The sequence below is a fragment of the Oncorhynchus gorbuscha genome, unplaced genomic scaffold, assembly GCF_021184085.1.
Source record: "Oncorhynchus gorbuscha isolate QuinsamMale2020 ecotype Even-year unplaced genomic scaffold, OgorEven_v1.0 Un_scaffold_891, whole genome shotgun sequence".
Taxonomy (NCBI): domain Eukaryota; kingdom Metazoa; phylum Chordata; class Actinopteri; order Salmoniformes; family Salmonidae; genus Oncorhynchus; species Oncorhynchus gorbuscha.
The window spans coordinates 35,001-60,000 of record NW_025745865.1 but is presented as its reverse complement, the minus strand read 5'-3'; the positions used below and the strand labels follow the sequence as shown (position 1 = coordinate 60,000).

The 25,000-nt window shown below is 45.3% G+C and overlaps 1 protein-coding gene across 8 annotated transcripts in view; it reads right to left on the bottom strand.

The window, feature by feature from the left end:
• Nucleotides 1-25,000, bottom strand: part of LOC124020727 (nephronectin-like) — a 70,212-nt gene that overhangs the window by 12,907 nt on the left and 32,305 nt on the right. For 3 of the 8 annotated variants that reach the window (XM_046335978.1, XM_046335979.1, XM_046335980.1), the window contains 6 exons: nucleotides 21,866-21,964; nucleotides 12,039-12,158; nucleotides 9,473-9,592; nucleotides 6,743-6,877; nucleotides 5,719-5,841; nucleotides 3,708-4,211 (listed from right to left, as the gene is read on the bottom strand). In XM_046335978.1, the coding sequence (XP_046191934.1) occupies nucleotides 3,708-4,211; nucleotides 5,719-5,841; nucleotides 6,743-6,877; nucleotides 9,473-9,592; nucleotides 12,039-12,158; nucleotides 21,866-21,964 (1,101 nt within the window). The remainder of the gene's footprint in view (nucleotides 1-3,707; nucleotides 4,212-5,718; nucleotides 5,842-6,742; nucleotides 6,878-9,472; nucleotides 9,593-12,038; nucleotides 12,159-21,865; nucleotides 21,965-25,000) is intronic. The other 5 variants (XM_046335981.1, XM_046335982.1, XM_046335983.1 and 2 more) reach the window with 2 other exon arrangements.

The following is a 25,000-nucleotide window of genomic DNA, read 5'->3' as shown; positions in this document are numbered from 1 at the left end:
CAGCCGGATCATTACAAATGTGCACCTTGTGCTGGGGACAATAAAAGGACACTCTTAAATGTTCAGTTTTGTCACACAACACAATGCCGCAGATGTCTTGAGGGAGCGTGCAATTGTCGTGCTGACTTCAGGAATATCCAGAGCTGTTGCCAGAGAATTGAATGTTAATTTCTCTACCATAAGCCGTCTCCAACGTTGTTTTGGAGAATTTGGCAGGCCATCCAACCTGCCTCACAACCGCAGACCACATGTAACCGCACCAGCCAAGGACCTCCACATCCGGCTTCTTCACCTGCAGGATCATCTGAGACCAGCCATCCAGAAAGCTGATGAAACTTATGAGTATTTGTCTGTAATAATCCCTTTTGTGGGGGAAAACATTCTGATTGGCTGGGCCTATGCCCTCCTAGGCCCACCCATGGCTGCACCCCTGCCCAGGCATGTGAAATCCATAGAATAGGACCTAATGAATGTATTTCAATTGACTGCTTTTCTGTAACTCAGTCAAATAGTTGAAATTGTTGCATGCTGCGTTGATATATTTTTTTCAGTATACAACTTGAACCCAGGTCTGCCCTACTGAAGTCCATGGCAGTTGGACACTATACTGTACCGTGCCACTTTACACTGCGAGAAACAAAGGGCTAAGTATTTCTTCAGGGAATCAATCTCCCTCGGCCAGCAGCTGCACTCCCACGCTTAATAAATCTGATTTACTCCACTATGTTAGCCGTCCTTGTCGCTAGCGCTCCTCTTGACCCTGTCTTGTTTAATTCTGTGGCAAATATTTGGGCAGTCGCTGGGGCTAAAAGCTCAAGAGGGGATTTTCACATACTCTGCTAACCAAGCCAAGCACAGGCTTTTTCAATGCACAACTTTCTCTTTTTCAATGTGTCTTAAAGGGGTCATTGTCTGGATTTGTACCCAATTCATAATTGTTTTCTTACCTCCAGAGAAGTTAAGTGTTTGTATTGGAATTGAAATCAAAGCTTTATGGACACCGTGTGTAGTAAACAATGGGATGTGAGTATGGACGTGTGACAAACTAATTTGGGAAAACACTTCTCTTCCAAAATCGTACTTATATTGCAACAATATCACTCCAGAATATCTGTGTTTACTCTCTTGAGGTAATAAATAAATAAAGATTGGGATAAAAACCTGGAGATCGATCCCTTTAAAGAGGAATTTGATTAGCCGATGGTGGCACATTTCTGAAATGTTTGTGTGGGTAAGAAGACAGAGTTTGGGGGTACTTCTTTGCTGCGACCACATCAAGGAATGAATGGAAGGGAGGAAGCATCTTCAAGAGGAAGATCCCTTTACCTTAATGACTGGCATCAGCTCCACCTTGACGGATCAGCACAGCCTCAACGAGACAATCACAGGGCAATCTACAGAGTCCCAATTATGAGCTAAAAGTACGAAAATGTTTCTTTTACTTTACAAAACGTTTTACTTCATTTACTTTACAAAACGTTTTACTTCATTTACTTTACAAAACGTTTTACTTCATTTACTTTACTAAACGTTTTACTTCATTTACTTTACAAAACGTTTTACTTCATTTACTTTACAAAACGTTTTACTTCATTTACTTTACAAACGTTTTACTTCATTTACTTTACAAAACGTTTTACTTCATTTACTTTACTAAACGTTTTACTTCATTTACTTTACTAAACGTTTTACTTCATTTACTTTACTAAAAGTAAACGAACGTGTACAAACAAGCTGATGCTTCCAAGTTCTGAACCACTTAAAAAAATATATATATTTACCTTTATTTAACTAGGCAAGTCACAATGACGGCCCATCCCGGCCAAACCCGACGACGCTGGGCCAATTGTGCACTGCCCTATGGGACTCCCAATCACGGCCTGTTGTGATAAAGCCTGGAATCGAACCAGCGTCTGTCGTGATACCTCTAGCACTGAGATGCAGTGCCTTAGACTGCTGACCACTCGAGAGCCCAAGTCTAATTCAAGCTTCTGCAAAGGACAACAGAAATCTGACAACAGTGTCGTCCTTATGCTTTGACGTTCATTCTTCCTCTTGAATCACAAATCCAATGAAAATATTCTATTGATGTGACCGGGGCATCGTCCTTTCCTCTCCCTCTCATCTCATTCAAGCAAGGCATTTCAAAGACCTTCTCCGAGGCTATTCAGCTGAGTGTACGACGTCTTCCTGCAAATAACGCAACCTGATGTGAATGTAATCTACCCGCTCGTTTTTTACATTTTATAATTATGTGAGGCCATCTGGCTAGGTCAGTGGGATACACAATCTAACTCACCTCCCAGCATGCACCATGGCTGCTGCAGCGCCACCCTTTCATCCTCACAGCCTATTGATGTCAGAGGGCCTTGGCGATGGCTTTTAATCGACAGCGTTCAAATGGGCACTGGGATTTCCAGGTGTTCTGTAATCCAGTATTATATTAGCCTGATTACAGATCTGTTTGTGCTGTCTTTCCAGAACAATATAACGTCACACTGATCATTGGAGCTGGTAAGACAGATCTGGCAACAGGCTAGTGTGTTATAGTGCAGGCTAACTGTGTAAGGTCAAGTCTGGACCAATGAGAATAAAGGTGTGAGACTAGTACCAAGTCTGCATTTTTTTGCAACTAGGTGAATTATTGTCAATAACTGCATAGCAAGTGGTATAATCATATTAAGGTGAGCCTGTGCTATGACCTTGAATGTTCCCCCAAAAGCCATGAGCCAGTATGGCTCCCATGAGCCGGTATGGACCATCTTGAGTTCTCTACCAGCCCTTAACTGTGTGATAATAATGTTTCTCTAGCCTCTATCACCCCCCCGTACTGGCCTAGATAGATAGTAGAATATACTGTGGCAAAAGACTGACAATCACCCTCAGTTCAATGGCATTCAGATGTTCTCCAGTTTCTGTGGAAACGGGTTAAGATAATAATACACACTTGATTTACTCTGGACCGCTTCACAACTGATTTGTTGACAGAAAGACAAAGTGTTTTCATTCTGTCATTGGGAATGGTTGGATGGACATATTTCACAATCATGCCTGATATATTACGAACCAGATGAAAGAAATATGCATAAGCAAATGGTCACATCCAGTTGGCAGAAACGTACCAAGCATCTTATCAAGATAAATTGACCGCATATGGGACTCACCACCTGGATTCGGTCTTATGTAACAAAATTTGAAGTGTTTTTTTTTTTTTACATTAGATGAAAGTAGAGACTCAGAACTAGACAATGGAATATCATACACTGCAGGAGGAACAATGGGAAAGTCATTCTGCTTTGAAAGTTGATCAACTTGTATACTCAATTTTGACAATATCGCCTCGAAATGTTTTGCTATCTAGTGAAGAGCTTTTCTTTGACTCCACCCATTCAGCATTGTTCACACCCTCTTAAGCTTAAGCCCCACCCATCTGGTTTCGCTGTCGGAGTGCACACTTGACTCTCCGGCCGATGAATATTATTTATCTTTTTAACCAAATCTGCTGAAAAGTAGCTGAGGTGGACATACAGAAGTTTATGGATGCCCCCCCCCCACACACACACACACACACACACACACACACACACACACACACACACACACACACACACACACACACACACACACACACACACACACACACACACACACACACACTATGCATAACAGTCAATGTAAACCTCAAGCAAGACAAAAACCAAACTTACTGTGGACGTCACCTCTCTGTTTGGTGACCTCCTTCTCGATGGTGTTGTCCACTGGGGTGACCGGCTCGGGCTGTTTTGGGGGAGGCGGGCGGCGTGTTGGCACGTAGGGTGGGGTCCTGCGGGTGGGGGGCGGTGGAGAGGTGATGGCGGGACGCCGTGGGGGCACATAGGGCTTACGGGTGACTACAGGGGGTCTCCTGGTGGGTATGATTGGTGGTCTCGTGGGGACCACTGGCTTACGAGGGGCGGGGGGCATCGTCCTTGGAGGAGGTGGGGGAGGTGGTAGTGTGGTTGTAGAAGGTGCTCTAGTAGTAGTTGTAGTAGTAGTGGTCGTGGTCGTTGGTTTGGGAGTGGTTGTGGTTCTTTTGGGGGCGGTGGGGGCGACTCTCTTGGCGGTCATGGGCGGTCGGATCGTGGTGGTGGTCCTCTTGTGGTCCGAGTCAGGGATAATGTTGTGGTGGTTCGGGGGGAACCTGGGGGGATCGATGACCACCTTGGGAATGGCTGGAAGGGAAAAGAACATAAAACAACATTAAAATGTTTTAAAATGTTTTGCAATGGAAACAAATGTGCGGTTCTAATTGGAGGTGTCCAGATAGTCCCTCCCTGTTTCAGTGTATTTTCTTCTTCAGTTTGGTGCTTAATGAACACGACCCTGACTTCTTTGTTGTTAATGAGGCATAAAGAAGGGGTGACTGCAGTGACCAACTGACCCTTGGAAAGAAAGGCCAGCTCTTTCATCTGCAATGACTTTACCTGGGTAAACAAGCAACCAGCTTTATCTCTGTATCCATAAAGCATACTCCCCCTCATTGAGGGACTATAAATATTTTATCTTTGAAACCAAATCACCCCTTATATCAAGACTAATTTTCTAACATTCATTTCCACTTTATCCCCTGATAGAGCAGTCATAGTTCTCAGCCCTGAGCTAGCCAGACAGACAGCCAGCCAGACAGCCAGCCAGACAGCCAGCTTGCTGGTATTCATGTGTGGAGTGATACCAACCACACCTAGAAAAATCCCTGTACTCAGGATCACCCCCAAAGCCTCTGATGTCATGAAGGAGAGACGCGAGACCCATCTATTGTTTGTCCTCACATTCCACAGGTCGGACGGCAGAATAGAAAAGGCATTTAGGGACGACTTGAGGAAAAAGGGCTCCACGATTGAGGACTGAAGGGGGGTGAGGGCAGGGGTGTGGGGCTTCTCAAAGAGAGTCTCGGCTCAAGCTTTCTCGGGTTACGGAGGGGCTTTGATACAGCATGTGACACACAAATAGGATATCGCAAATCAACTCCCTCCCCTTGAGCCACTTCTGTATCACACCGGTATGGCGACAGATTGTTTCAAATACCAGTGTCGGGATTCTGCTAGTGCTCTAGGCGGGCGGAGGGGTTCTGTGTGCTGCTAGCTACACTGGCAGCATCCCAAACGGCACCCGTTTCCCTATAAAGTGCACTACTTTTGACCAGGGCGTATAGCATTCTGGTCAAAAATGGTTTACTATATAGGGAATAGGGTGCTATTTGAGATGCCGACACTGACTGGCGTACAGTGGTTCAGTCAAAATATTCAACTACTGGGGATATATCATGATAATAGATGACTTTTATTTTTGCCATTGAGGCGCTGTGCGAACAGCAACAACAAAGACAGAAGAGACACACAGGCGTCTGAGTGGTCTATCACATTAGAGGAAGGAGACACTAGCCGGAGGAAGAAGAAAAAGAAAGAGACATCTGACGTCTGGAAAACGTTTGACTGTCTTTAAAGATAAAGATGGCCGTACTAGACGATAAGGGGCGGGGTTATCTCACTCATGAGTGACAGCCATTACGAAGACAAGAATTTCAGCCCCTTGCTCTTAGGTTGCAGACTACTTTTCCTACCCCGTAATCTGGTCCACCCTCCAGCCTTCAAAAAACACTACCAAAGAAAATAAAAAAGGGGGCCCTGTCCCCTTAAAAAAGAGAGAGGGGCCGCGGGGCCATTCAGTGGCCTAGCTTACGTTTGCAGTCATGGCCCATCCCCCTGTAGCCGTCTTTGCACTTGCACTTGTAGGAACCAGGCGTGTTATAGCAGGTGGCGAAACTGCTGCATTGGTTTTGGCCTGAGGAGCACTCATCCACATCTGAAAGACAGGAGAACCACATAGCTGAGTAGGAGGGAGGGAGGGGAGAGACAAATACAGAAAGAAAGAAGGAAAGACAGACAGACAGACAGACAGACAGACAGACAGACAGACAGACAGACAGACAGACAGACAGACAGACAGACAGACAGACAGACAGACAGACAGACAGACAGACAGACAGACAGACAGACAGACAGACAGACAGACAGAAAAGAGAGCTCTTGCACAGCACATAAACACAGTGAAAGGCAGCAGAAGTACAGCATGCTAATTGGTCAAGGTTAATTTCCCCTTCACTCAGAGAGGGAGTTAGGCGTTTACGTCAACGTCTCCTTTTATTAGGGGAAGTGCTATTTATTAGAGTGAAGAGAGAGAATCAGTACACTGAATACTTTACGAAGAATGCTTGTTGGTTCATTAAAACCCATTCAGATAATACGTTATGAGGAGTTTAGTGAACACTGCACAACTGACAGTGTTGAACTTTTGATTGTTGACACATCTCAAAGGCGTGAGAACAGAGGAGGCGTCATTCCAATAGACTTACTGAATGTTTACTGAATGATTCTCTGTTCAAGATTAAAGAGTGAATGTGATTTGTTCAGAGAAGATACAGTAAATACTTAGAGCTTTGACAGGATTTCTTAAGGTTATGCCGTTTTCCTTTCTTTCTTTCTTTCTTTCTTTCTTTCTTTCTTTCTTTCTTTCTTTCTTTCGCTTCCTCGTTTTCTCTCTCTCCCTCCTCTCTTTTCTTCTTATCTCTCTCTTAAAATTATTAATTTAAAAACAACACCTGCGCTCCAGACGCAAAACATCTCAACAAGCCTGCCCGTTTTGACCTTTTGACCCTTAAACCCCAGGTAAGACGTGTGGAAGCCTGGATGACCTCATTACGTACCTACACACTGGTACTTCCCGTTGATGTATTGCAGGTCGAAGCCCTCGTGACACTTGCAGATGTAACTCCCGAATGTGTTGACGCACTTACGGAACCGGGGACACGTGGCCACGCCGGTCGCACACTCATCCACGTCTGAAAGTAAGAACATTACAGGTGAAGCTACAGTTCATAGTTGAGTCTTTATTAATACTTAGAAGGAGAGGCATTAATGCTAAGAAGGAAGGGCTGTACAATATCATGGCTCTGATTCAATACATGTAATAAATACCAACGTTTAATCAGCTTGCCCACCTTCATCAGGGTTTCCATTCTTTATTAATAAACATATAGTTTCACCTCTACCAAAGCCGTATATATCCATGTAAATCAATGGAAATACATGTCTCTTTGTGTTTGCTTAGGTTGGCTAGCAACACATCAACGCAAATAGGTATTACATGAATACATATATAACTATAGCCTACAGGTTCATCTGCATCTTTCAAAATAACAGCATTTCCTCTCTTTCACAGGTCTTTTCTCTCCTTATTTCTTCTTTTCTCTCCTTTGGGTTTATTCAAACACAAATTAAAGCCGATTATGTATTAAATCCTATGATCAGAACAATACACACCATGGTGGTGAAGGTTTTAACAGCTTACTCCGTCAGGGTAGACTCAAACCACCTCTGTAGTTACATGGGCAGGAATACATTGAATGGACTAAAGGACTGAGTCTTTTTTCACTTAAAACCCTGAGTTAATGTGCTGTAAAATGTTGCATGAGGGAAACAACTCTGACAGTTACGCCAACTTGAAACTTACCGAGTGTTATAGAGAGTCTAAGAGAAAGATGGATGCATTCTATAGGGTCGCCTACAACAGGACAACATATGTACAAGGTTTCCAATCAATCACTGCTTTTCTGTCCGAAAACCTACCCATGAAAAGAACTGCTTGCCTAGAAAGAACAGTGCTGTTTCATTCAATCACTTCATATTTAGTGTTTATCGGCTTCTATTCAGTTCTGCATAGCTGTTTTTTTCTGCCGACAAACCCTTTGATTAATTGGGCATTTTTATGAGAGGGATAAATGAAATATGAAGCTGTCTAGTTTCTGGAACAATCCAAAAATCCCAGGAGTTCATCATTAATCAGCACTCATTAATCCCAGGATGACTCGTTAATCATAGAGTATTGTCCTCAACATGTTTCTCGCCTCTCAATCTCCATCGCCTGTCAATAAAGGTCTAGTCCACGTCAAAAGATTACAGCATTTCAGATTTATTTACCCATTTTTTGAGGGATTTGACATGGACTTGCCATGGGCCTCTTCACTTGCCATAGGAACAACACAAAATAACAACAAGACTACTAGACATATTTTATTTAACCAGGCAAGTCAGTTAAGAACAAATTCTTATTTTCAATGACGGCCTAGGAACAGTGGGTTAACTGCCTTGTTCAGGGGCAGAACGACAGGTTTGTACCTTGTCAGCTCGGGATTTGAACTTGATACAGTTCGGTTACTAGTCCAACGCTCTAACCACTAGGCTACGCTGCCACCCCATATAACTCATCCAAATCATCCTACCCTGGAACAGCTATCAACTCTCTCTGGTATAAGAATATTTTGAAGATAAATTCACCATGCAGAGTTTGAGAGGACGATCTCACCCTGATTTGCGTTGGAGTTTGTGTTATTGAAGAATAACATAAATTGCTAACACTGGTAACCCTTGACCATAGTATTGATTTAAAGCAGACACCCTCTTCCATTAAAAAAACCCTCTTCTTTCTGAAAAGCGTTGAAGGGGTCTCCTCAAATATTTCCAGAGCCATTGTAACACCTTTGGACTAGAAACCTCTCTCCTTCCACAACAATGATTGATGTGCCTCTGTTTTAAAGCCACACCCCTCTGCCTCCCCTCAGTCTCGAAACTGCGACTAGAGTGCATCGCCTTAAGGCTCAGCCAAGCCAATCGACAGAGCTTGTATTTAAGCTGAGCCAATAGACAGAGCCTGCATTAAGACGTGACACGGATTAACTGCCTCAATTTGTCCACCTGAGATTTACTCAGCTGAGTGGTGGCATGTAAGAGAGAGAGAGAGATCCCTGGTCATTTTTCTCCCAGTGAACTTCAGTCAGTGCATTCACCTTCATTAAAAAAGGCCATTATGCAGTCTCCACGTAGTAAAAATGTAATTAGTAGCTCAGAGAGAGAGAGAGAGAGAGAGAGAGAGAGAGAGAGAGAGAGAGAGAGAGAGAGAGAGAGAGAGAGAGAGAGAGAGAGACAGAGAGACAGAGAGACAGAGAGAGAGAGGGAATCACCATTGAGGTTGTCAAGGACATTCAGAATGCCACCGGGCCAGCAGAAAGTGAAGAAGACTGTTTGAGAATAGCAGGAAGGTTCTTCTCCCTGCTGCTGTCTTCCCCATTCAAGGGCTTATTTGATATTCTAACTTGTGTTTTCATTGCTTCCAAAGGTATTTTGTCGAGCTCTGTGGCAATCAAATTTCATTTGATCATCTCTTCAGCAAATTCAAAGGCTGACAAGACTGAAAGAAACTCACCCGTCTCACGTTTTTCTATTACAAGAAAAGAAGTAACGCTTCTTCTGGCGTTGAATAATTGAATAAGGCTCACACATCTTGATGTGTGTGTGTGTGTGTGTGTGTGGGGATGTGCGCGTGTGTGTGCGCTTATGTGCGTGCGTGCTGATATATTTAACACTAGAACAGAACATACCCACACAGGTTCTTCCGTCCGGCGCCAGCTGAAGCCCTGGCGACGGGCACTGACAGCGCACCTCTCCCTTCAGCACCTCACAGCCATACTGGCAGTTGGCCATACCACAGGTACGGGTATCTGGAGGGGATACAGCAGCAGGTTATAGCTAGCTCTCTCTCTCTCACACATGCACACACACACAAACATTAAGGACACACACACACAAACATTAAGAGGACATACACCACAGATCACACACACAAGCGGGTGCGTGGACACAGGAAGACTCACAGTGAGGATTAATTGCAGTAATATACTCTGGATCACAACCTAGGTAGAGTGGAATATTGGCACTCACAAAATACCCTCCCTTCACCCTCCCTTCACTTCACTTTCAACCCTTTCTCACCCTCTCTTCTCTCGCCCTCCTGTTTGTCCTGAACACACCACTCTGTAGTTCCATTCTCATTGGTCGTTCAGGAGTTCAAGCTGCTCTCCAAAATAACATAAAATCATTTATTTGTGTGGATCCCCCCCCCCCCTCCTCCCACTTCTCTTCCACAACATTTCCAAAAAAGGACATGAAAGTTGCTACGTTTGTTGCTGCAGCAGGTACTCTGGAATAGACTGTAGGAGAAAGGAGGAGGAAGGAGAGGAGGGACGCAGGCCAGGCTGATAAAACGTTAGAGTAGCCTGTTGATCAAAGACGAGGAGGAGGAAGAGGAGAAAGAGAGAGGAAGATCAACAAATACTTGAGGTGCCCTAAAAAAATACATAGCTCCCAACTGTGTGGACAAAACATTATAAACACCTGCTCTTTCCATGACCAGGTGAAAGCTATGATCCCTTATCGATGTCACTTGTTAAATCCACTTCAAAAAGTGTAGATGATGGGGAGGAGAAAGGTTCAAGAAGTATTTTTAAAGCTTTTAACAGTTTCCCGTGTGTATCAAGAATTGCCCGCAACCCAAAAGCCATCCAGCCAACTTGACACTCCTGTGGGAAGCATTAGAGTCCACATGGGCCAGCATCCTTGAGGAATCCTTTGGACACTTTGCAGAGTCCACATGGGCCAGCATCCTTGAGGAATCCTTTGGACACTTTGCAGAGTCCACATGGGCCAGCATCCTTGAGGAATCCTTTGGACACTTTGCAGAGTCCAAATGGGCCAGCATCCTTGAGGAATCCTTTGGACACTTTGCAGAGTCCACATGGGCCAGCATCCTTGAGGAATCCTTTGGACACTTTGCAGAGTCCACCTGGGCCAGCATCCTTGAGGAATCCTTTGGACACTTTGCAGAGTCCACATGGGCCAGCATCCTTGAGGAATCCTTTGGACACTTTGCAGAGTCCACATGGGCCAGCATCCTTGAGGAATCCTTTGGACACTTTGCAGAGTCCACCTGGGCCAGCATCCTTGAGGAATCCTTTGGACACTTTGCAGAGTCCACCTGGGCCAGCATCCTTGAGGAATCCTTTGGACACTTTGCAGAGTCCACATGGGCCAGCATCCTTGAGGAATCCTTTGGACACTTTGCAGAGTCCACATGGGCCAGCAACCTTGAGGAATCCTTTGGACACTTTGCAGAGTCCACATGGGCCAGCATCCTTGAGGAATCCTTTGGACACGTTGCAGAGTCCACGCCTCGAGGAATCGAGGATGTTCTGATGGCAACGCAATTTGGAACATGTACTTAGTGTTTTGTACACTCGACATATGTAGATAGAACACACATTCTGATGTTATACCTCCACGGGTGTCTTGTGGTTGTTGTTCCTGATGGGTAAAAGTAGTAAATAATTCTGCCGCCGCCAGAATCAAATCAGAAAAGCAAAACAACCTTACCGCTCAAAGAGGGGGCCTCCACATTCAAGTCGGGGCGATGTCATTACTGCTGTCATCAAAGGAACACTCAAGTGAGCACTTTCACACTTTTATAAGGTTCTCGATAAGATCGTGTGGTTGCAAAAGGTGCAAGGAAAGGAGAAATAAAAATATCAGCGGTTACTGGAGTGCAAAGCACAGACACTATTCCCTCTACAGGAGGAGTCAGAATACCTTTAGGGCTAAGCAATAACAGTCCCATTTTATATACAAAGGTTAAAGTCCACTTCTACTTCATATTTGACTGGGTGTGCGTCCCAAACGGCACTCTATTCTTTATACAGTGCACTACTTTTGACCAGGGCCTATAGTCATTTAGGATGCATACTGGGGTTGGCTCCCCAGAGCCTGCCTGTAGCGGTAACGGTGAGTGGATAGAATGGGATGTTGACTTTTTTTCCCTGAACATTTTATCATAGCAGGAGAGACCGTAGTGTGGTCAAAGGTCTAATCGTGGATGTGAAAATGGACTTCATAATTGGAGAGAGAGCACAGTACTCTAATGGCTTTAAAGAGTGAATACATTTGAGGTGAGGGAGAGGAAGCGAGAAAGAGAGAGTGAGAGAGACAGAGAGGAAAAAATGAAGAGACAACAGACTGACAGACAGAGAAATACAAACAGAGTCAACGAAGAGAAGAGGGACAGACCGTCACACTGTTCACTCCACACAGACCCACGTCATGTGACATTCCACTCACTTCCACATGTCCCGTCAGGCATCAGCATATAGCCATTGAGGCAGTAGCACTTGTAGCTGCCGTATGTGTTCATGCACCTGTGTTTGCACGGCCGGGGCTTCAGACCACACTCGTTCAGGTCTGGAGGGAGAGAAAGAGAGGAATCAGAAGGAGGTAGCGTGGGGGACGGAGAGGAAGGAGAAAAGGAGGGAGGAGAATGGGAGGGAGGAGAAAGGGAGGAATCAGAAGGAGGTAGCGTGGGGGACGGAGGAGAATGGGAGGGAGGAGAATGGGAGGGAGGAGAATGGGAGGAATCAGAAGGAGGTAGCGTGGGGGATGGAGAGGAAGGAGAAGGGGAGGAAGGAGAATGGGAGGAAGGAGAATGGGAGGAATGAGAAGGAGGTAGCGTGGGGGATGGAGAGGAAGGAGAAAGGGAGGGAGGAGAATGGGAGGGAGGAGAATGGGAGGAATCAGAAGGAGGTAACGTGGGGGACGGAGAGGAAGGAGAAAGGGAGGGAGGAGAATGGGAGGGAGGAGAATGGGAGGAATCAGAAGGAGGTAGCGTGGGGGACAGAGAGGAAGGAGAAAGAGAGGAAAAGCGGGAGTTAGGCTTCTTCAGCCCACACTTATTTTGTGTCTGGAGGTAGGGAGCGAGAAAGAGAGGGAGGAGAGAGAGCGAGAGAGAGGGAGATGAGGTAATGAGAGTAAGAGAGAGAGAGAGAGAGAGAGAGAGAGAGAGAGAGAGAGAGAGAGAGAGAGAGAGAGAGAGAGAGAGAGAGAGAGAGAGAGAGAGAGAGAGAGAGAGAGAGAGAGAGAGAGAGAGAGAGAGATCAAAGGGCATAGTGTCAATCTGGGTCAAGACCAGCACATCATTTGTATGGAGTATATGGGAGGGAGTGGGGTGTGGAGGGTGGGGGCCAGTCTCAGGTAAGTGCCTAAAGGAAGTGAAGTGTTTCCATGTTCAGACAAGCCCGGCCGCTACCTTCCTCCTCTTTTCACAGGGAGACACAGTTAACAGCTGTTCCAACTGACCAAGCTGCTTATTACATGCTGCAAATGGTAAAAACAAATCGCTTCCTCGTGCATAACCTTTTAAAGTTCATACCGATGGTGACATTACTGTTGTGTATCGCCTTGACAACTCCATCGCTGATTTCTTTTTGTGACCGTAAATGTCTGGAACTCTCATTATCTTTACATTGGTCTGAAACACAGACACTAACTCAAGTCATTATCTTTACATTGGTCTGAAACACACAGACACTAACTCAAGTCATTATCTTTACATTGGTCTGAAACACAGACACTAACTCAAGTCATTATCTTTACATTGGTCTGAAACACACAGACACTAACTCAAGTCATTATCTTTACATTGGTCTGAAACACAGACACTAACTCAAGTCATTATCTTTACATTGGTCTGAAACACTGACACCAACAGTGGGGTTGAGTAAGTGTTTCATAAGAGTACTGATTTCCACGGTTGAAAAATTATACAATTCAAGGGGTTACATTTTTTGTTAATGTACTGCACCGGGAGTGGACACCTTTTGAAGTGTGCTTGGAAGTAGGGTCCCTTGGGAGAACAGGGACCACCAGGAGTGCTAAAAAGGATACTTCAGGATTTTGGCAATGAGGCCCTTTATCTACTTTCCCAGAGTCAGGTGAACTACTGGCATGCTAGCAGATACCCAGAGACTTCTAGTCAGTCATTGGGCTGGGGAAGTTAGCATGGGCTCGCGAAGCTCCCTCTAACTTCCTTCATGCTGGACACAGAGAAATAAACATAGTATCCAAGTGTTCATGTTCATCTGGGGAAATAGATACAATGCATCATTCCCCAAATCCAGAAGTGTCCCTTTAAGTGTGTGTGTGCGTAAGGAGGGGAGACACACATTTACGCACACACACTCACACACACACCCCCACACCGTCCCAACAACATTAGAACAACATCTATCTAAGTTACACCACCCCCTTCCATGTCTAATTGAGGCATGCCATGTCAATAGATCTCCATCTCAGCTGTACATGATGGCCGGGTGTTTTAAAGCCTGGCCCACTTCAGAGTAAAACCATGCGCGGCGCCATCTTTAGCTCTGGGGCAACGCGCGGAATGGGAATGCATTCTTTGGGTGCTTTGGCCACTGGCATGCCCGTCTGTATCGGACAGATGCTACAGATTTAAATAGATGAATGGGACGAGGAGCTGAGTGTACCTCGGTCATGTACCTTGGTCGTATACAACGGTATTAATGCTAGCCCGCTTTGGCCATGTCAGCACCGTGATTGGAGGAAGGGTAAAAACAGTCTGTTTAAATCCTCCACTGTGCCATTGGGCTTAAGTCAATTTCCAATACAGTAAATGTTAAGGGATGACTGATAGTCTTACAGAACGGGTTGGGGACGGATTAGAATAGAGCACTGTGGCGTACTAGTTTTGACTTCCAATTGTCCAATAGCACTAATTCACACAAAACAACTAAGAGAAGCTTCTCTATAGGTTTCTAAGAGAAGCTTCTCTATAGGTTTCTAAGAGTAGCTTCTCTATAGGTTTCTAAGAGTAGCTTCTCTATAGGTTTCTAAGAGTAGCTTCTCTATAGGTTTCTAAGAGTAGCTTCTCTATTGGTTTCTAAGAGTAGTTTCTCTATAGGTTTCTAAGATAAGCTACTCTATTGGTTTCTAAGAGAAGCTTCTATATTGGTTTCTAAGAGAAGCTTCTCTATTGGTTTCTAAGAGAAGCTTCTCTATTGGTTTCTAAGAGAAGCTTCTCTATTGGTTTCTAAGAGAAGCTTCTCTATTGGTTTCTAAGAGTAGCTTCTCTATTGGTGTCAGTGCAAGATTTTAGTAAATAAAACACATTCATAAGTAGTTTTTATTGTACTAAATGCTGAATAATTTGTCATGTTTTGTCTTATATTGTCTTGTCATTTTGCTTTTCCTTCTGTTCGTTTTCCCCCTGCTGGTCTTTTTAGGTTCGTTCACCTTTTACACCTGTTGTTTTGGGTCATCCCTGGCTAGTATGTCATAATCCTTCTATTAATTGGTCTAGTAATTCTATCCTATCCTGGAACGTTTCTTGTCATGTGAAGTGTTTAATGTCTGCCATCCCTCCCATTTCTTCTGTCCCCACTTCTCAGGAGGAACCTGGCGATTTGACAGGAGTGCCGGAGGAATATCATGATCTGCGCACGGTCTTCAGTCGGTCCCGAGCCAACTCCCTTCCTCCTCACCGGTCGTATGATTGTAGTATTGATCTCCTTCCGGGGACCACTCCTCCTCGGGGTAGACTATACTCTCTGTCGGCTCCCGAACGTAAGGCTCTCGAGGATTATTTGTCTGTGTCTCTTGACGCCGGTACCATAGTGCCTTCTTCCTCTCCGGCCGGGGCGGGGTTTTTTTTTGTTAAGAAAAAGGACGGTACTCTGCGCCCCTGCGTGGATTATCGAGGGCTGAATGACATAACGGTTAAGAATCGTTATCCGCTTCCCCTTATGTCATCAGCCTTCGAGATTCTGCAGGGAGCCAGGTGCTTTACTAAGTTGGACCTTCGTAACGCTTACCATCTCGTGCGCATCAGAGAGGGGGACGAGTGGAAAACGGCGTTTAACACTCCGTTAGGGCATTTTGAGTACCGGGTTCTGCCGTTTGGTCTCGCCAATGCGCCAGCTGTTTTTCAGGCATTAGTTAATGATGTTCTGAGAGACATGCTGAACATCTTTGTTTTTGTCTACCTTGACGATATCCTGATTTTTTCACCATCACTCGAGATTCATGTTCAGCACGTTCGACGTGTTCTCCAGCGCCTTTTAGAGAATTGTCTCTACGTGAAGGCTGAGAAGTGCTCTTTTCATGTCTCCTCCGTTACTTTTCTCGGTTCCGTTATTTCCGCTGAAGGCATTCAGATGGATTCCGCTAAGGTCCAAGCTGTCAGTGAGTGGCCCGTTCCAAGGTCACGTGTCGAGTTGCAGCGCTTTCTAGGTTTCGCTAATTTCTATCGGCGTTTCATTCGTAATTTCGGTCAAGTTGCTGCCCCTCTCACAGCTCTTACTTCTGTCAAGACGTGTTTTAAGTGGTCCGGTTCCGCCCAGGGAGCTTTTGATCTTCTAAAAGAACGTTTTACGTCCGCTCCTATCCTCGTTACTCCTGACGTCACTAGACAATTCATTGTCGAGGTTGACGCTTCAGAGGTAGGCGTGGGAGCCATTCTATCCCAGCGCTTCCAGTCTGACGATAAGGTTCATCCTTGCGCTTATTTTTCTCATCGCCTGTCGCCATCTGAACGCAACTATGATGTGGGTAACCGCGAACTGCTCGCCATCCGCTTAGCCCTAGGCGAATGGCGACAGTGGTTGGAGGGGGCGACCGTTCCTTTTGTCGTTTGGACAGACCATAAGAACCTTGAGTACATCCGTTCTGCCAAACGACTTAATGCTCGTCAAGCTCGTTGGGCGTTATTTTTCGCTCGTTTCGAGTTTGTGATTTCTTACCGTCCGGGTAGCAAGAACACCAAGCCTGATGCCTTATCCCGTCTTTTTAGTTCTTCTGTGGCTTCTACTGATCCCGAGGGGATTCTTCCTTATGGGCGTGTTGTCGGGTTGACAGTCTGGGGAATTGAAAGACAGGTTAAGCAAGCACTCACGCACACTGCGTCGCCGCGCGCTTGTCCTAGTAACCTTCTTTCGTTCCTGTTTCCACTCGTCTGGCTGTTCTTCAGTGGGCTCACTCTGCCAAGTTAGCTGGTCATCCCGGTGTTCGAGGCACTCTTGCTTCTATTCGCCAGCGCTTTTGGTGGCCGACTCAGGAGCGTGACACGCGCCGTTTCGTGGCTGCTTGTTCGGACTGCGCGCAGACTAAGTCAGGTAACTCTCCTCCTGCCGGTCGTCTCAGACCGCTCCCCATTCCTTCTCGACCATGGTCTCACATCGCCCTAGACTTCATTACCGGTCTGCCTTTGTCTGCGGGGAAGACTGTGATTCTTACGGTTGTCGATAGGTTCTCTAAGGCGGCACATTTCATTCCTCTCGCTAAACTTCCTTCCGCTAAGGAGACGGCACAAATCATCATCGAGAATGTGTTCAGAATTCATGGCCTCCCGTTAGACGCCGTTTCAGACAGAGGTCCGCAATTCACGTCACAGTTTTGGAGGGAGTTCTGTCGTTTGATTGGTGCGTCCGTCAGTCTCTCTTCCGGGTTTCATCCCCAGTCTAACGGTCAAGCAGAGAGGGCCAATCAGACGATTGGTCGCATACTACGCAGCCTTTCTTTCAGAAACCCTGCGTCTTGGGCAGAACAGCTCCCCTGGGCAGAATACGCTCACAACTCGCTTCCTTCGTCTGCTACCGGGTTATCTCCGTTTCAGAGTAGTCTGGGTTACCAGCCTCCTCTGTTCTCATCCCAGCTTGCCGAGTCCAGTGTTCCCTCCGCTCAAGCGTTTGTCCAACGTTGTGAGCGCACCTGGAGGAGGGTGAGGTCTGCACTTTGCCGTTACAGGGCACAGACTGTGAGAGCCGCCAATAAACGTAGGATTAAGAGTCCTAGGTATTGTTGCGGCCAGAGAGTGTGGCTTTCCACTCGCAACCTTCCTCTTACGACAGCTTCTCGTAAGTTGACTCCGCGGTTCATTGGTCCGTTCCGTGTCTCCCAGGTCGTCAATCCTGTCGCTGTGCGACTGCTTCTTCCGCGACATCTTCGTCGCGTCCATCCTGTCTTCCATGTCTCCTGTGTCAAGCCCTTTCTTCGCACCCCCGTTCGTCTTCCCTCCCCCCCTCCCGTCCTTGTCGAGAGCGCACCTATTTACAAGGTACGTAGGATCATGGACATGCGTTCTCGGGGACGGGGTCACCAATACTTCGTGGATTGGGAGGGTTACGGTCCTGAGGAGAGGAGTTGGGTTCCGTCTCGGGACGTGCTGGACCGTTCACTGATTGATGATTTCCTCCGTTGCCGCCAGGATTCCTACTCGAGTGCGCCAGGAGGCGCTCGGTGAGTGGGGGGGTACTGTCATGTTTTGTCTTATATTGTCTTGTCATTTTGCTTTTCCTTCTGTTCGTTTTCCCCCTGCTGGTCTTTTTAGGTTCGTTCCCTTTTTTCTCTCTCCCTCCCTCTCTCTCTTCTCTCTATCGTTCCGTTCCTGCTCCCAGCTGTTCCTATTCCCCTAATCAATCATCTAATCTTTTCACACCTGTTCCGTATCTTGCCCTCTGATTAGAGTCCCTATTTCTCCCCTTGTCTTCCGTTTCTGTCCTGTCGGATCCTTGTATATTGTTCACCGTGCTGTGTCTTTGTATCGCCCTGTCGTGTCGTGTTTCCCTCAGATGCTGCGTGGTGAGCAGGTGTCTGAGTCTACTACGGTCAAGTGCCTTCCCGAGGCAACCTGCAGTTTGTTATCGAGTCTCCAGTCAGTTCTCGTGATTACGAGTGGAATTGTTTTTTATGCTTTATTTACCGCTCCGATTTGTCTAGGAGTATTGCTATTTCCTTAAACTGGATTAAAGACTCTGTTTTCGCCAAGTCGCTTTTGGGTCCTCATTCACCTGCATAACATAATTACTTTACTCCACAAGCAAATTAATATGTTACAGTTTTATATACAACATAGTGAATTATGAACAAATCTCTGTAAAATCTGTGTCTGTGTGTTTCATCTTCTACACTTGATACCCTTGAGTACTAAACGAGAAGAGATCTGGAGCTGTCACGACAAAGTCATCATATTAAATATCGACTCACACCAAGACATTCAACTAGAAATCGTTGACAGAATGAGACACTAAAGTGGCCATTTCAGCTCTGAGATTAATAATCCAGGCGCAATTACTTGGTCATTTGTATTATAAAAAGAAAGACTTTGTCTCTCCTTGTGGAGTAACTTTGGAGAGACAATCATAAGCACCTGTCGTTGTTCTTTATCATCAAACAGTGAATTCTTACGTAGAATGGAGTGATACGAAACAATGCCATTGAGATTTCCATTGGGCGATAACCACACTGGATATATTGGGTGCTTAATTAACACGTGTTATAAAAATCCTAATCCTTTTTATCATTAACTTCCAAGCGTAACTCAAATTTGTTTCAAGGTCAAAGAACAATTCCCAACACTTCAACACAGTCTTGTTAGCATCATTAGCACTGTCACTACTGACATACAGTGATTGTCGCTAACTATCATTAGCATCTCCTCAGCAACATGGCCAAACACACAAACATGACAAAATGCCCTCTCGACTAGCGACAACACCTCCAAGACATCTCACCCTGTCTGCTATTTTGGTCGACATCCCTGTTTTTTAATTGTCACCTTTCATTTGGCCACTACCCTCCCTGACAGTTCAGTATTCACGCACACACGCACACATATATACACACACACACACACAGAACCCTGGAGCTGGTATTTGTCAGCCATTTCTCCCACTGTCACTCCTGCTTTGTCTGCCGGAGCTCTGCCTTCATCATTAATAAGAGCTGCTGTGGAGAGAGACATGGGTAAAAGGCAAAGAAACATAAAAAACATTGTCCATTGATTGAGACTAGAGAGAGAGAGAGAGAGAGAGAGAGAGAGAGAGAGAGAGAGAGAGAGAGAGAGAGAGAGAGAGAGAGAGAGAGAGAGAGAGAGAGAGAGAGAGAGAGAGAGATTCGCTTGCCCAGCAGTGACAACTGAAAACAGCTTGAAAATGTATATGAAGAGGATGATGGGAAAGGAATGGGTCACGTTCTCAAACATCACAAGCGCCGAGCAGCAACTAGCGCAGCCAAATGACATACACAGCCTGGCTGAGTCTGCTCCCTGTTGGAAGATAGACAAGATAGAGGGAGACGGGAGGAGATAACGAACGAGAGACAGAGAGCAGATGAGAGAGGAGATAGTAGATAGGACTGACAGATAGGAGAGATAGAACCACCACTTGACAAGGTCTTGGGAGTCTATTGTATGTGTCTCTGGAGTTGAACCCTTCACTGAGATATTACTATTTACTGTCAATGAACTGTTGTGATGCATCGAGAGAGGGAGAAAAAGAGAGAGACATTTTATTTAACCAGGCAAGTCAGTTAAGAACGAATTCTTATTTACAATGACAGCCTAGGAACAGTGGGTTAACTGCCTTGTTCAGGGGCAGAACGGCAGATTTCTACTTTGAAAGCTCGGGGATTCGATCCAGCAACCTTTCGGTGAATGGCCTAACACTCTAACTACAAGGCTAGCTGCCACTCCAGACATATATATATATATATAGAGAGAGAGATACAGATAAAGAGAGAGAGAAGAAGGAGAGGGAGAGAGAGACATAGAGAGAGAGAGAGAGAGAAGGAGAGAGGGAGAGAGAGACATAGAGAGAGAGATACAGATAAAGAGAGAGAGAAGGAGAGAGGAGAGAGAGACATAGAGAGAGAGAGAGAGAGGAGAGAGAGAGAGAGAGAGACATAGAGAGAGAGAGATAAAGAGAGAGAGGAGAAGGAGAGAGGGAGAGAGAGACATAGAGAGAGAGATACAGATAAAGAGAGAGAGAGAGAAGGAGAGAGAGAGAGAGACATAGAGAGAGAGATACAGATAAAGATAAAGAGAGAGAGGAGAAGGAGAGAGGGAGAGAGAGACATAGAGAGAGAGATACAGATAAAGAGAGAGGGAGAAGGAGAGAGAGAGAGAGAGAGAGATACATAGAGAGAGAGATACAGATAAAGAGAGAGAGGAGAGGAGAGAGGAGAGAGAGACATAGAGAGAGAGATACAGATAAAGAGAGAGAGAGAAGGAGAGAGGAGAGAGAGACATAGAGAGAGAGATACAGATAAAGAGAGAGAGGAGAAGGAGAGAGGGAGAGAGAGACATAGAGAGAGAGATACAGATAAAGAGAGAGAGGAGAAGGAGAGAGGGAGAGAGAGAGACAGATACAGATAAAGAGAGAGAGGAGAAGGAGAGAGGAGAGAGAGAGACATAGAGAGAGAGATACAGATAAAGAGAGAGAGGAGAAGGAGAGGGAGAGAGACATAGAGAGAGAGAGACATAGAGAGAGAGATACAGATAAAGAGAGAGAGGAGAAGGAGAGAGGGAGAGAGAGACATAGAGAGAGAGATACAGATAAAGAGAGAGAGAGAAGAAGGAGAGAGTAGTCCAAGTGATTTATTGGGTGGACTGCTTCAAGGTATGCGTCGGCGGAGCGTTTCTGACACGCCACTATCACTTGCTAACAGATTACCCAGGGGCTCTCTGGTCAAGAACATGCAGGTCTTGAAATAAAACAACACGATAACGCCGGACAGACAGAGTGGCCCATTGTTCTAAGGTGGCTGAGAACCATGAGAACCCATGTATGTGATGGTTCCCCTTCCGAGCTGTCGGAATTTCAGGAAAAATAAGAGAAGGTGGGGGAGGAGAAGAACGAAAAACGAAAACAAATTGGGAATAGTACAGCAGCTTTCAGTGCTGATTGATGAAGGAAAAGGCCACTGCTTCAGAGGGATAAAGGAGAACAGAGAGAGAGAGAGATGAAGAGAGAGAGAGATTCAAATAAAGACAGGAAACCGAGATGCTGGAATAGGAGTCCAGAATAGAAACGGGGTTTAAGTGCAAAGAGGCACAGAGTAGTGTGGCATATTGGCATCATGGCATCATGGCATGCTTGGCGTTCGCTCTGCCATACCTGCTGCCAGGCCAGGCTCTGGTATCGGCTCTCCTAGAAGGAGGAGGGAAGAAGAGGAGGAAAAGAGGAGGAGACATTCATTCTCACTCAGCCCAAGCCATAGAGGACTGAGCCATGCATGTGGGGCATACAGGGGGTGCTGGGTGTGGCAGGGAGCGGAGAGGGGGCACCCTTCACCACCTCACATTCCACAGTTTATCTCACCCTCCATCAACACCCCTGCTGGAGGCTGGTGGTCCACAGGAAGAAAGAAAGGGGGGTGACTGTCCCATGTTAGGGGGGTTACATAGTCCAGTTCCTCTTCTTATATAGGGGAGGGAAGGGGGAGACAAAACAGCACACAAGGAGAGAGAGTGAGAGCTCGCCGCCGATGGGAGAAACACCCACGCACACACACTCTGGGATTAGTACACCTCTGACCACGACTGCATTCCTGGAGAGCAAGAACGACATTATGCAGCAAAGAGGATTACACATTTGCAGACTAGAATCACACCAAAAAAGAGAGAGAAGGAGAGAGAGCCTGTTTCTCCTTCTTCTCCTCCTCCCTCCAGCATTCCTTTGCGTCAGCGATAACATGAGACAACGTCTCGGAGTCAGAGAGAGTAATCAGTCAGTCTGACCCTCCACCTGTATATCTGGACTTCAGTGTGTATGTGTGTGTGTGTGTGTGTGTGTGTGTGTGTGTGTGTGTGTGTGTGTGTGTGTGTGTGTGTGTGTGTGTGTGTGTGTGTGTGTGTGTGTGTGTGTGTGTGTGTGTGTGTGTGTGTGTGTGTGTGTGTGTGTGTGTGTGTGTGTGTGTGTGTGTGTGTGTGTGTGTGTGTGTGTGTGTGTGCTATTGAGAGAGTAGTGACTACCTGATTGAACCAGGCTGAACCACCTGGTCTAACTACTTCCTTGCCAACTTGGTCCAGTCCAGGGCGTCTTGTCTGTCTGCCTGCTTGCCTGCCTGCCTGCCTGCCTGCCTGTCTGTCTGTCTGTCTGTCTGTCTGTCTGTCTGTCTGTCTGTCTGTCTGTCTGTCTGTCTGTCTGTCTGTCTGTCTGTCTGTCTGTCTGCCTGCCTGCCTGCCTGCCTGTCTGTCTGTCTGCCTGCCTGCCTGTCTGCCTGTCTGCCTGCCTGTCTGTCTGTCTGTCTGTCTGTCTGTCTGTCTGTCTGTCTGTCTGTCTGTCTGTCTGTCTGTCTGTCTGTCTGTCTGTCTGCCTGCTTGCCTGCCTGTCTGCCTGTCTGCCTGCCTGCCTGCCTGCCTGCCTGCCTGCCTGCCTGCCTGCCTGTCTGTCTGCCTGCCTGCCTGCCTGCCTGCCTGCCTACTGACCATTAGGTGACCTCGATAAGGGTGGAGGAGAATGGTAATTGAACAATGCAAAGACCTGGGTGACACAAGGCTGATCATATGATGACATGTAAAGTATCCTTTCTAATCCTGTGGCAGCTGCAGTGTTTGACTTTCAACTTTACAAATATCACCCCAACTAAACAGAGAGAAAGAGACATAGAGAGACAGACGGAGACAGAGAGACAGAGAATGGCGCTCAGTTGGTAGAGCATGGTGCTTGCAACGCCAGCATTGTGGGTTCGATTCCCACGGGGCACCAGTACGAATCAAAAGTATGAAAATGTACCTGCTAAAAAACAGATAGATATCTGCAAGTCGCTCTAGATGAGAGCGTCTCCTAAAATAAAAAACAGATAGATATCTAGATGGAGTGTCTACTAAAACAGATAGATATCTAGATGGAGTGTCTACTAAAACAGATAGATATCTAGATGGAGTGTCTATTAAAACAGATAGATATCTAGATGGAGTGTCTACTAAAACAGATAGATATCTAGATGGAGTGTCTACTAAAACAGATAGATATCTAGATGGAGTGTCTAAAACAGATAGATATCTAGATGGAGTGTCTACTAAAACAGATAGATATCTAGATGGAGTGTCTACTAAAACAGATAGATATCTAGATGGAGTGTCTACTAAAACAGATAGATATCTAGATGGAGTGTCTACTAAAACAGATAGATATCTAGATGGAGTGTCTACTAAAACACTAGATAGTGTCTATATAGATATCTAGATGGAGTGTCTACTAAAACAGATAGATATCTAGATGGAGTGTCTACTAAAACAGATAGATATCTAGATGATGGATAGATATCTAGATGGAGTGTCTACTAAAACAGATAGATATCTAGATGGAGTGTCTACTAAAACAGATAGATATCTAGATGGAGTGTCTACTAAAACAGATAGATATCTAGATGGAGTGTCTACTGAAACAGATAGATATCTAGATGGAGTGTCTACTAAAACAGATAGATATCTAGATGGAGTGTCTAGATAGATATCTAGGGAGTGTCTACTAAAACAGATAGATATCTAGATGGAGTGTCTACTAAAACAGATAGATATCTAGATGGAGTGTCTACTAAAACAGATAGATATCTAGATGGAGTGTCTACTAAAACAGATAGATATCTAGATGGAGTGTCTACTAAAACAGATAGATATCTAGATGGAGTGTCTACTAAAACAGATAGATATCTAGATGGATGTGTCTACTAAAACAGATAGATATCTAGATGGAGTGTCTAAACAGAAATATCTAGATAGATATCTAAACAGATAGATATCTATGGAGTGTCTACTAAAACAGATAGATATCTAGATGGAGTGTCTACTAAAACAGATAGATATCTAGATGGAGTGTCTACTAAAACAGATAGATATCTAGATGGAGTGTCTACTAAAACAGATAGATATCTAGATGGAGTGTCTACTAAAACAGATAGATATCTAGATGGAGTGTCTACTAAAACAGATAGATATCTAGATGGAGTGTCTACTAAAACAGATAGATATCTAGATGGAGTGTCTACTAAAAAACAGATAGATATCTAGATGGAGTGTCTACTAAAACAGATAGATATCTAGATGGATGGAGTGTCTACTAAAACAGATAGATATCTAGATGGAGTGTCTACTAAAACAGATAGATATCTAGATGGAGTGTCTACTAAAACAGATAGATATCTAGATGGAGTGTCTACTAAAACAGATAGATATCTAGATGGATGTCTACTAAAACAGATAGATATCTAGATGGAGTGTCTACTAAAACAGATAGATATCTAGATGGAGTGTCTACTAAAACAGATAGATATCTAGATGGAGTGTCTAGAGATAGATATCTAGATGTGTCTACTAAAACAGATAGATATCTAGATGGAGTGTCTACTCAAACAGATAGATATCTAGATGGAGTGTCTACTGAAACAGATAGATATCTAGATGGAGATAGTCTACTAAAACAGATAGATATCTAGATGGAGTGTCTACTAAA